This window comes from Anomaloglossus baeobatrachus, chromosome 3 (assembly GCF_048569485.1).
Source record: "Anomaloglossus baeobatrachus isolate aAnoBae1 chromosome 3, aAnoBae1.hap1, whole genome shotgun sequence".
Lineage (NCBI taxonomy): Eukaryota > Metazoa > Chordata > Amphibia > Anura > Aromobatidae > Anomaloglossus > Anomaloglossus baeobatrachus.
Window position 1 is genome coordinate 62,519,039 of NC_134355.1, and position 12,556 is coordinate 62,531,594.

Consider the following 12,556-nt stretch of genomic DNA (forward strand, 5'->3'; position numbering starts at 1 on the left):
TTTTCTCGTTCCGTTTTCGAGATAAAAATGCTAACTCCGTTGTTTTCCACCAGGTGGCGCTATAGGTGGTTTCATTGTGTAGCGCATGGCTACTTTACCTAGACATCACTTCTATGCCTATAGCTGTCACCGTTCTCAAGTTAATGGCGGTGGACACATTGTAAATACTGTATATATATATGTGTGATGTGTGTGTGTGTTTATATATATATATATATATTTTTTATATATATATATATATATATATATATAAAAAAAGAACACTATATATACAAGTCTGCACTCACCTGAAGAATCTTAACAAAGTCACTGTTACAGCACACTGAATACCGCTAAGGCTGCTTTCACACTTGCGTTGAACGGCATCTGTTGCATTGCGTTGTGTGACGGATGCAACGGATCGTACAAAACAACGGAATCTTTTTTTTTTTTTTTTTTTTTACAGTTTTACCGGCGGCAGACTATTGTGAACGATCAGTTGATCACCCGGCAGCCATTCGCCGGGTCATCAGCTGATCGCTCACAGCAGCCGGTCGCCGGGTGATCAGCTGATCGCTCACAGCAGCCGGTCGCCGGGTGATCAGCTGATCGCTCACAGCAGCCGGTCGCCGGGTGATCAGCTGATCGCTCACAGCAGCCATTCGCCGGGTCATCAGCTGATCGCTCACAGCAGCCGGTCGCTGGGTGATCAGCTGATCGCTCACAGCAGCCATTCGCCGGGTCATCAGCTGATCGCTCACAGCAGCCGGTCGCCGGGTGATCAGCTGATCGCTCACAGCAGCCGGTCGCCGGGTGATCAGCTGATCGCTCACAGTAGCCGGCCGCCGGGTGATCAGCTGATCGTTCAGCCGCCGAAAATGTGTGCGGGGGGCGGAGTGCGGGGTGGGTGGAGCCGAGCGGGGCCATGGCACTGAGGACGTCAGTGCCGCGGGGACTGCATGGCTGGGGACAGGTGAGTGTGTGTGTGTGTGTGTGTGTGTGCATGTGTGTACATGCGGACTGCGGGAGGGGGCGGAGCCGAGCGGGAAGTGTTGGGCTCCCTGCACACGTAGCCAGGGTAAATATCGGGTAACTAAGCAAAACACTTTGCTTGGTTACATGATATTTACCTTTGTTACCAGCGTACACCGCTTAGCGCTGGCTCCTTGCACCCGTAGCCAGGGTAAATATCGGGTAACTAGGCAAAGCGCATTGCTTAGTAACCCAATGTGTACCCTGGTTACGTGTGCAGGGAGCCAGAGAGAGCATGTGCAGCGAAATCCTACGGATTGCGCTGCTCAAAAAACGTTACATGCTGCGTTCTTCCGCCCGGCGGAAGCAACGCAGCGTCGCCCAGCGGAAGCAACACAGGTCCATCACTCAGAATCCGTCATGCATACAAGTCTATGGGAAGCAGCGGAATCCGTTAACGGATTCCGCTGTTTTCCAAAACGGCGGATTGCAACTGAAGGAAAACAAAGCAAGTCTGAAAGTACCCTAAAACATAAACCAAAACATAGCAAAGAAAATGTATTTTTTTTCCACTTTAAGATTTTTTCCCGTTTTTCTGTAGATTATATATGTAGTGAAGTGAATGGTGTTGTTCAAAACTACAACTCGTCATGTAAAAAAAAATATAAAACCTTCCCGCTCCTGAAGGGGGACACCTAAGGCTTCAAATGGTAAAAAAAATCGCAGTGCATTTGAACCAATATTAGTCAAGGGTGATGGACTCGCCAATGCAAGTCAATGGGTCTAAGAAAACCCCAAATACCATTAAAGAGAGATGGCGGAGAGACAGAATTGGTGCATCTTATGTGATACCCACTTCTGGGGTGACTGCGGGCTGGAATTTTTAAGCTGGAAGTGCACAAGAACCATAGGCCTTCCCAGCCTGATAATATCCGCCCGCAGCTGTCTGCTTTACCTTTGGTGGTTATCTAAAATAGGGGGGACTCCACTCCGTTTTTTTAAGACACCTATCCATTATTAACACCAGGGCTTAATGACAGCTGACACTACACATCTGACATTAACCCCAACTACCATTACAACGATTGCCATCACACCAGGACAACTGGGCGAGCTGAGTCGAAGTTCCAGAATTGGCACATCTTATGTGATGTGCCACTCCTGGGGCGGCTGCAGGCTTCTATTTTTAGCCTGGGAAGGGCCCAATAACTATGGACGTTCCCAGCCTTATTATACCAGCCCACAGCTATCAGCTTTATCATTGTTAGATATCATAAATAGGGGGGACACCGTGCCTTTTTTTTAAATTAGACACCTCTCCATTACTAACACCAAGGCTAGAAACTAGCTGACACTACACAGCTGGTATCAACCCAAAATACCATTACGCCGATGGTCACCGCACTAGGGCAATCAGTAAGAGCCAGGTTCAGTGCCAGAATTGGTGCATCTAAAGTGATGCACCACTTCTGGAGCAGCTGCAGACTGCTATTTTTAGTCTGAGAAGGGCCAACTAACCATGGACCTTCCCAGCATAATAATGCCAGCCTCCAGCTGCCTGCTTTACCTTGGCTGGTTATTAAAAATAAGGGGACCCCACGCCGTTTTGTAAATTATTTATTAGATTTATAGATTAGATTTATTAGACCTAAAAACACCCTTATTGCACCATGAAAGGCACTAAAGGAAATGTGTAATATGCAGGGAGAGGTTACATGATATGGCTGCAGGATATCTATCTATCTAATATATTTCTATTATCTATCTAGCTATACCATACCCTTATATTTGTGTGTTTTTAATGTATTGGGACATTGAATTCTATGTTTTGGGCAACTTCCTGTTTGTGCTTTCTGTGTTTCAACCAACTATGTGCGCACGCTGCAAAGATGCAGTGTTGGTAAAAAAACGCATACAAAAAATGCATGCTTTTTTTGCTCGTTTTTGTTGCTGCGTTTCTTCCAATGCATTGCACTCATACCAAAGTGCGAGCGAAGGAGGAGGGTGAGACTGCACTGAGCAACAAATCACCGCCGGTCACCGCTCCTAGCCAATCACAAGCCTTCTTACATACTTCGCTAGCTAGGCTGGAGATGAGAGCTGAACTGTCATTGGTGAATCATGCCGAGGTAAGCGATTGGTTACGAGTGACGGCTGTGGGCGGCGCCTGTCAGGCATCAGGGAAGTGTTTTGCGATGTGACTTCCGGTGCACACACTGCATCCCTCACTCTCACAGCGCCACCCTCCGCCCTGCTCCGGCTCCGCGGGGAGGGATGGTAAATACCGGAGCCCGGACCGCCAGTGCACCGTACCCGGGAACCGTCGTGCTGTGTGCCGGGCTCCATCCCTCTGACTCTCCTTCATCCTCCCATCCATTCAATACTCCTGCAGAGAATGGCCACTGGGGAGCTGCAGGGCAAGTACCAGAAGCTGGCACAGGAGTACTCCAAGGTGAGCTGGGCTGTGTGCTGGGCTCATGGAGCTGCCGACCTCGCTTTCCCTACCTGACTTGTTTATTGTGTTGTCCCTCTGTTATTCCTCCTGGAAATCTATGTATAAAGGGTGATACCATTCTCCTTCTCAATGTTGTGACACTGACATCTCTGAATGGACAGCGTGCAGGCTCCCCCCCCCCCCCCCAACTGAGCGTTACCCCCCCCCCCATATTTCCAGGAGGAATAATGGAGGGTTTTTAATGCTACCTGCACGATGCACATTCACGCTCTTAAGGCTATGTGAGCACGGGAGCTCGCACCTGCGGATATATTTGCAAGTACGTCCACAGGTTTCCTGCAGCAGCTCCCTGGAATCTGCAGCTATACATTGCTGCGGGATTCCAGTGAAATATCTGCGGACATTCATGCAACTTACCTGTGGAAGTCCCGGCCTCTATCTCCATTTCCGCAGATATTGACGTAGGAATAACTGATATGCAGTTATGTGCGGCTGCAGGACATCCGCAGCATATTCCGCAGCCGCACATACCGCAGCATGGACACAGCACTCCCCACATCCCATAGGATAACATGGGGAGTGTCTGTACTTGCGAAAACCTGCAGATTTATCTAGAAAATCCAGATAAATCCGCAGGTTTTCCGCAGCAAAATCTACGGGTACATTGTCCCGTGGGCACATAGCCTAACAGTTACTAGTGGTATCCGTGTATGATTGTGCTTAAACTGTGTGACCTCCAGTGGTGCCATTAAATCCGCTAGGCTTTTACCCTCCAAAGACAGTGGGGGTGGGTGGGGGTGATTTGCTTTTTCCTTTGAGTGGATCACCTCTCCTGACTCGTCTCTTGTAGTAAATCCTTCTTTTCCCACTGCCATAACTGCAGCATCTTTCCTTAGAGCGCTGCACTGTGCTGTACCTCTGTTTATTACTCCTGGAAATGTATGAATAAGGCTGCAGTGACTTTGCACTGAAATGCACGTGAATGGATGACATAGAATTGGGCCCAGGTGTGGTATTTCAGGCATGTTGCGCTCCTCTGGGGGTTGCGATGCTGCGTCATTCCCGTGCATTGTGCTGGGACACATAGGGTGTAGCCCAAACCTAAAGTGACGTCAGTGACCTCATCCAAGCGTCTCTTCTTACAAATCCATGATTCGTATTATTTTTTTATTTTATTTTTTTTACTGTGCTGCACGCTTGTTTTTCATATTAGTAAGGCTGTGTTTACGTTGCTTTTTTTTTTTGCTTCATTGTTTTTATGCAAAGCGGCACTTTTTCTTAAACAGGTAGGAAAAGCAAAATCTTGACTTTTTTTTTGTTTATTTTGCTCACAAAGAAGACAGACACCAGACTGATGGTTAAAGACGGACACATAGATCATAGGCGGCTAAAAATAAGATTCTGCTGAACCCCCCCCCCCCCCCACATCGGAATGAGGTGTTAGAGATGTCCCTACATTGTCAGCACATAGTCAAAGAGGATACAGCCTATTGGCAAGTGGTAAAGTCCCCTTTTCCATTTCTTTATGCATTTCCAGGAGGAATAACTGAGTGACAGCTCAGGCTGAAAGAGTGCTGTAGCCTGTGTATTTCATGGGGAATACAAGTATTTACAAATACACATAGGGAGTGTCAGGTCTACTTAAAGGGCTTGTTCACTACTAGAGCAACTCCTGCTCATTCCCCATGTTCGCCTCCATAGAAATAATAAAGCCTATTCTCCCCTCCGGTGCCATCGCGGCTCCAGAACTTGCGTTCCCAGAGCCCATGGGTCATTATGACACACAAGCTCAGTGACCAATCAGTGCCAGCTTCTCGCTCCTTCGAACACAGCAAGTAATTGGTCCCCGCAGCGCTCACTACCTGTTAGCTACTCCATGGGTTGTCTAAGTAGTTGGCTACCCCTTAACGAGGGGATTCAGCTAGGGGAGATGTGCTGCAGAGGTTACAGGTGTAGGCAGGAGACACTTGCTCCTTGTTTAGATCGCAGGTTTCTGCAGCAGATGCGGCACTGCCCCCTTAAGAATGCCGGATGGGTGGGTCCTGTGTTCTTCGCACTTGTTGAATGATGATTCTGGGCTTAAATGGAACCTGTCAGGTGTAATATGCACCCATAGCCACGAGCAGTTCTGGGTGTATATTGCTAATCCCTGCCTAACCGTCCCTGTATACACTAGCATAGATAAAGAGATCTTTAGAAAGAGTATCTCTAAAGATCTTATATCGTATGCTAATGAGCAAGGGGACTAGTCCTCTGGGCGTTAGTTCCCCTGCCAGTCGCCCCCATTACCATGTTAGAACACACTTGTGGGTGTACTAACATACTAATGAATACGCAGTGCCGGAGGATGATCTCACTCACCTCTCCGCTGTCGTCATCGTCCGATGGGGGATTTCGGTTCAGTGTGCATGACCCCCGAGTTTGCGTCATGCGTACTACTTCATTTTGAAGCTAGGACGCGTACACCTGGCTTCATAGTGCGCATGACCCAAACTCCGGGGTCATGTGCACTGAGCCGCAATCCAGTGTTGGATGTGATGGTCGCCAGAGAGGTGAGATATCCTCCTGTGACACTGCGCATTCATTAGCATGATGGCACACCCACAGCGGTGTACTTATATGCTAATGAGGTGACTGGCCGGAGAACTAACGCCCAGGGGACTAGTCCCCTTGCTCATTAGCATATGATAAAAGATCTTTATAAATACTTTTTCTAAAGATCTCTATCTATGCTAGTGTATACAGGGACAGTTAGGCAGGGATTAGCAATATGCACCCAGAACTGCTCGTGGTTCTAGGTGAATACTGCACATGACAGGTTCCCTTTAATAGGTGATTGCTTTTGAAGCAATTCTTGTAATGTATTTTATTAGATTGTAACATCCTTTATTGTGAACTGCTGCGGAATATGTTGGCGCTATATAAATAAAATTATTACCTGGATCAAACAGTCGCCATGGTAATTAGGAAAACAAAAAATATTTCCTCAGTGATCACTGTCCACTGAGATCCATGTGTATTTATTATCTTTAACTTATTGCTGAATGATGATCAGAGACTGCCCCCTGCAGGTATAGGTGGTGAATAGTGAGTGTCAGGGCTGTGTACATGACAGATCAATACAGAGCAATCGAAGGGGACTGGGCACAGCAATGACTATTGCTGGTAAGTGGAGGGGGGGGCACGGCCGTCACTATTGCTGGTAAGTGGAGGGGGGGCACGGCCGTCACTATTGCTGGTAAGTGGGGGGGGGGAGCACGGCCGTCACTATTGGTGGTAAGTGGAGGGGGGGCACGGCCGTCACTATTGGTGGTAAGTGGAGGGGGGGCACGGCCGTCACTATTGGTGGTAAGTGGAGGGGGGGGCACGGCCGTCACTATTGGTGGTAAGTGGAGGGGGGGGGCACGGCCGTCACTATTGGTGGTAAGTGGAGGGGGGGGGGCACGGCCGTCACTATTGGTGGTAAGTGGAGGGGGGGGGGCACGGCCGTCACTATTGGTGGTAAGTGGAGGGGGGGGGGCACGGCCGTCACTATTGGTGGTAAGTGGAGGGGGGGGGGGGCACGGCCGTCACTATTGGTGGTAAGTGGAGGGGGGGGGGGCACGGCCGTCACTATTGGTGGTAAGTGGAGGGGGGGGGGGGCACGGCCGTCACTATTGGTGGTAAGTGGAGGGGGGGGGCACGGCCGTCACTATTGGTGGTAAGTGGAGGGGGGGGCACGGCCGTCACTATTGGTGGTAAGTGGAGGGGGGGGGCACGGCCGTCACTATTGGTGGTAAGTGGAGGGGGGGGGCACGGCCGTCACTATTGGTGGTAAGTGGAGGGGGGGGGGCACGGCCGTCACTATTGGTGGTAAGTGGAGGGAGGGGGGGGGGCACGGCCGTCACTATTGGTGGTAAGTGGAGGGAGGGGGGGGGCACGGCCGTCACTATTGGTGGTAAGTGGAGGGAGGGGGGGGGCACGGCCGTCACTATTGGTGGTAAGTGGAGGGGGGGGGGCACGGCCGTCACTATTGGTGGTAAGTGGAGGGGGGGGCACGGCCGTCACTATTGGTGGTAAGTGGAGGGGGGGGCACGGCCGTCACTATTGGTGGTAAGTGGAGGGGGGGGCACGGCCGTCACTATTGGTGGTAAGTGGAGGGGGGGGCACGGCCGTCACTATTGGTGGTAAGTGGAGGGGGGGGCACGGCCGTCACTATTGGTGGTAAGTGGAGGGGGGGGGCACGGCCGTCACTATTGGTGGTAAGTGGAGGGGGGGGCACGGCCGTGACTGGAGAGCATTTGTGTAAATTCTTTCAGAAAATATCGGGCACGGGCTTTTTGGACATACTCCGTGTCTGGCACATTGTCGCCTGCTTTCTATCCCGTGTGACCGGCGGTCGTCCTCCGTCACACCGGCTGAGCAGGGACTTTGGTCGGGCAGAGAATCTGCAAGTTAATGAATCTTTGACTTGTTTGGAATAGGGTAATTTATGTATAGAAATGTCCATTACTGTCATTCCTGGAGAAAACGTCTGCCTACTGGAATAAGCCTGTTTGGCCTATCTGCAGTATAAATGATAGCTTTCATATCATTTGGGGGGGGTCCATTCACTGGGACCCCCACCAATCTCCAGAAACTGGTGCTTTTATCTCTGTTGGAATAAAGCAGCAGTGCTCATTCATCGCTCCATTCATCCTCTATGGGGCTGCTGGAGAAACGCAGCACTCAGCAACCCCATAGAGGATGAATGGAGCGATGGATGAGGTTGAGCAAAGCTGCTCTATTATAATGGAGGTAGAAGTGCCCGTTCTGGTGATTGGTGGGGGTCCCAACGGATTTATTCTCATTGATCTAGAAGTTATCTTGTGGAAAGGTGGTAGAACCAGACATCGCCATATTAATGGGCCCAGGAGGTGTAAAAAATGGTGCCCCATTCTGGGGATGTCCTTATGATGTGCACATTTCTACACCTAGGGCTCCTACGGATTCATGATGGAACGGGGCAGAGTGCTGCTTCAGCTCTTGCTCTTTTTGGGCCCCTATTTGATTGTTAGGAGCTGTGCTGAGGTCTCCTGGACCCTGAGCCGAGCATTCGCTGGGATGTTTCACTGCCAAAATCTTATATCCCTGCATCCATGATTCTGCTGTGTTCTTCATCTCTGCATTATTCTTTTCAGCTGAGAGCCCAGAACCAGGTGCTGAAGAAGGCGGTTGTAGATGAGCAAGCCAATTCTGCAGCTTTAAAGGTATCATTGCATGTAACAATGTCCTGTCCGGGCCGGAAATCAGTGGCAATGTAATAACGCTGCTGTGTCTTCTACCAGGAGCAGCTGAAGATGAAGGATCAGTCCGTCAGGAAGCAGCAGCAGGAGATGGACAGCCTGATCTTCAGGAACCAGCAGCTAGCCAAGAGGGTGGAGCTGCTGCAAGAAGAGCTGTCCGTGATGGAAGCCAGAGGCAAGAAGGCCAAGGTGCTGACCTGCCGTCGTGTGTTTGCTGTCTTTGTATACTATCCTGTTTATATTGTCTGTGGAAATACAGAAATTCTTACGTCCAAGGCAGGATTTCTGTTTTTTTTTTTTTTTGCCAGACGTCTTCCATTTTATTTCTTAAAGGGAATCTATCACCATGATGTTGCCGTTCAATCTGGGCGCATGCTATAGAGCAGAAGGAGAGGAGTGGATCGATTTATGGTTTGTAATAAAAGCTTCAGTATAACCTGTGATTTAACCATTTAAGTCTCTGCTTGTTTTGAGATCTTTGGTCCAGTGGGCGGTGCTTTCTGTGACTGATAGGACCGCCCACTGGACCAGAGAGCTGTCAGTGAGGCTTTTACAAAGATCCCAAAACGAGCAGAGAATTAAATGGTTAAAACACAGATTAGCTTTTCTTACAAACCATACATCAATCCACTCCGCTCCTCTTGCTCTATAACGCGGTGCCTGGAGATTGGATGGCAACATCATGTCGACAGGTTCCATTTTAACTCCTTCGTGAGCTTGGACGTACCTGTACATCCAAGGCTGTGACTGTCCCTTTAATGGGAAGACGAAAGAAGAGTTCTGTACCACAGCAAAGATTAATAAAAAAATATATCTTTATTATAGCAGATTGAATAACTAAACAAATAGTGGCCAGCAGGTGGCGCCAGTATTTTACAGAGGAAGAGCTGCAACGTGAGTGGTATATAATAGAGATTTTCATTAATCAAACTCTCCGATGGTGACACTGTGTAAGGAATATAACACACAAATGTATCAGCATATGTATGAATAGTTCAAAACTACCGTCACCATCAGAGTGTAAAACGTGAAAATCTTACAGATATAACATATTGACAGACAAAGATAACATGGCAGAATATACCTCGTATAGATGGAGGCGCCCAGCACAATCCCTACATGCACGTTTCGGTGTACGCCTTTTTCTAGTGAGCCCGCATTTTTCCCTGCATCTGTCGGCTACTCTGAACGGCGATCCACCTGTGTCTGGTAACTACATAACTGCCACTATAAATCTCTGACAGCGTGATTTAACGCTCTCTGACGGAGAATGCGCCATTCACCACTGCAATCAGCGGCCCCTTGAACGATCACAGGGTACTGATGGGTTGTCAAGACAGCCGGTAGTCAGTTGATGACTGCTGTCACTGTCATGACGAATGCTCAGCCAGCATTCACAGGAGATCATCATCTCTGCCGTTCTTAGGGATACTGATTGCCCCCCTCTGAAGAGTAGAAGCGATCATAAAGCATCAGTTTCAAGTCCCCTAAGGGGACTAGTGAAATCAATAAAAGGTTTGGGTGGGGGGGGGGGAATTACGTATATTTGGTTGCTGCAAAATTGCAGTCCAATGCAATAAGAGGTGATCAAAGCATCACATCTACACAAAAATAATATAATTAACAATGTGTGCTCAAGACCCAAAAAATACGCCATCATTCAGCCCCATGAGAACACTATTATGGGCCTAGGAAAAAGGTGACAAAAGCACCATTTTTTTTTTTTTTTTTTTTTTTTTTCCACCACTCAGATAAAACTTCAACCATACATGTTTGGAACTCGTACTGGCCTGAGTAATTATACCACCAGGTCCGTTTTACCATATAGTGAATGTGGTAAATCAAAAAAAATATTGTGGAATCGCACTTATTTTTGCAATTTCACCACACTTGGAATTTTGTTTTCCTGTTTTCTAGTACAATATGGGGCAGAATGAATGGTGTCATTCAAAAGTACAACTCGTCCCACAATAAACAAGCCCTCATATGGCAATATTAACGTTAAAATTTAAAAAGTTATGGCTCCTAGAGACAGGAGAGGAGAAAATGAAAAAAAAAAACGGAAAAATACCGGGTGGTGAAAGAGTTATGGACGCAGGCAGTTATTATTTCTGCGTCATTATTTTATCCTCCCCTTCTTTTAGCTCCATTTTCCCATTGACACAGTTGTACGGCTTGTATTTCGTGGGACAGGTTGTAGTTTTGAATGCCACCATTCATTTTGTCATATAATGTAATGCAAGATTGGGAAAAAATCCAAGTGTGGTGAAATAGTTACAATAGTTTTTTATATTTTTTTTTGTTCTGTTCTTAATATGGGCATTCAGATGGCATAGAGATGAAATTAGTCATACCTGTATACCTCCTGGATGAAGGGTCATTTCGGAAAAATCTTTTTTTTTTTTTTTTTTTTTTTTTTTTTTTTTTTTTTTTTACCGTATGCCTTCTATCTTCCAGGCTATGGGGCGAGTTCTGCCGAGAAGATAAGCCGGCCTCCCTTCTTTAATTAGTCCTCCTCCTTTTCTCTTTAGTATGCGCCTGTGACATCAGGTGTGTGGCTAGAAATCCCGGGCCTGCACATTGACACTGGGGAAAGTGAGCAGCCATTGATATTGATGGATATGTCAGGTGAACTCTTATGAACAGGAGTACCAAGATGCAACAGACTGGTGCATCCAGCAGGCTGTGGCTGCCTTGGCACCACACATCGACACCCTATAGTCATGCTGCTAGTGGGGTTTAAATGCTGCGACACCTTAAATGTCGCAGCATTTAAAGGGAATCGGTCACCAGGTATTTGCTACCTAATATGAGAGCAGCATAATGTAGCCAGAGACCTTGATTCCAGCGATGTGTCACTTACTTGGCTGTTTTAAAGGGGTTGTTCACTACTTTTAAAGTGATGGCCGAATCTTAGGATAGGTCATCAATGTCTGATCGACTGGGTCTGACCCTCCGCACTCCCGCCGATCAGCTGTTCTGCACATACGCCTCCTATTCTAATCAACAGGAGGCGTATGTGCAGTATGCGGCCGCAGTCAGAACACAGAGCAGCATTGAAACTGAGCATTTCCGGCTGCCTGCTACCGCTGCCGGGACCAAGAGCAACTGATCGGCGGTGCGGAGTGTCAGACATTGATCACTTACCCTAAGGTTGCTCTTAGATGAGGTAGCAAAAACCTGGAGACAGATTCCCTTTAAAGACGTTAATCAGCAATGAATAGCGCTAACTTCATTTGCTGATGTTGCAGGCAGATACTGACTGTATAACACAGCCGGCACCTGACCACTATGGAGTGAGCGCAGCTCCTGAGCTTTTTTGGGGGCAATAAGGTGTGTTTTACACAGTTTGACACTGTCAGAAAGTATTACATTTTGTCAGCCTGTGCGGGGCAATACCCTCGTGAAAAACATAATGGTGGCTTATGGTGATTTATTGTCACGTTTCCAGGAGGACTAACCAAGGAATGGCATAATAAGTGTTAAAGAAAGAGGCATAAGAGGTTTTATTTTTTTGGAAGCACAAAAGTATACACTAACTAGGACATGAAGGATATGGGATATGCCCCCTTACTTGTGAAAGTTTAATTTTTACTATCCTGTCTTCTAGAAACACGTCGATTTGTCTCAAATGAGTCACGAGCAAAAAAGTGTCTTTGATGAGGATCTTCAGAAGAAGATTGAGGAGAACGAGAGGCTGCACATACAGGTTGGTATAAACAAAATAGAAAAAAAAAATAAAAAAAACAATTCTTTTATAACTTTTAGCAACCCTGCACATGATTTGCGAATTCGTGAAGATCCATCGATTTAGACCAAAAACTTTACAGATGTTTTTAACATTTCTTTGCACTGTATTAAGTATTTCAACCAATTAGCATCACGT

General features: G+C 47.5%; 1 protein-coding gene across 2 annotated transcripts in view; it reads left to right on the forward strand.

Moving 5' to 3' along the window:
• Positions 1–3,135: 3,135 nt before the first annotated feature.
• The window catches only part of PPP1R21 (protein phosphatase 1 regulatory subunit 21), a 187,801-nt gene continuing 178,380 nt past the window's right edge, over positions 3,136–12,556 (forward strand). For both annotated transcript variants that reach the window (XM_075339212.1, XM_075339213.1), the window contains exons 1-4: positions 3,136–3,403; positions 8,566–8,634; positions 8,713–8,859; positions 12,281–12,379. In XM_075339212.1, the coding sequence (XP_075195327.1) occupies positions 3,347–3,403; positions 8,566–8,634; positions 8,713–8,859; positions 12,281–12,379 (372 nt within the window). In that variant the 5' untranslated portion in view covers positions 3,136–3,346. The remainder of the gene's footprint in view (positions 3,404–8,565; positions 8,635–8,712; positions 8,860–12,280; positions 12,380–12,556) is intronic.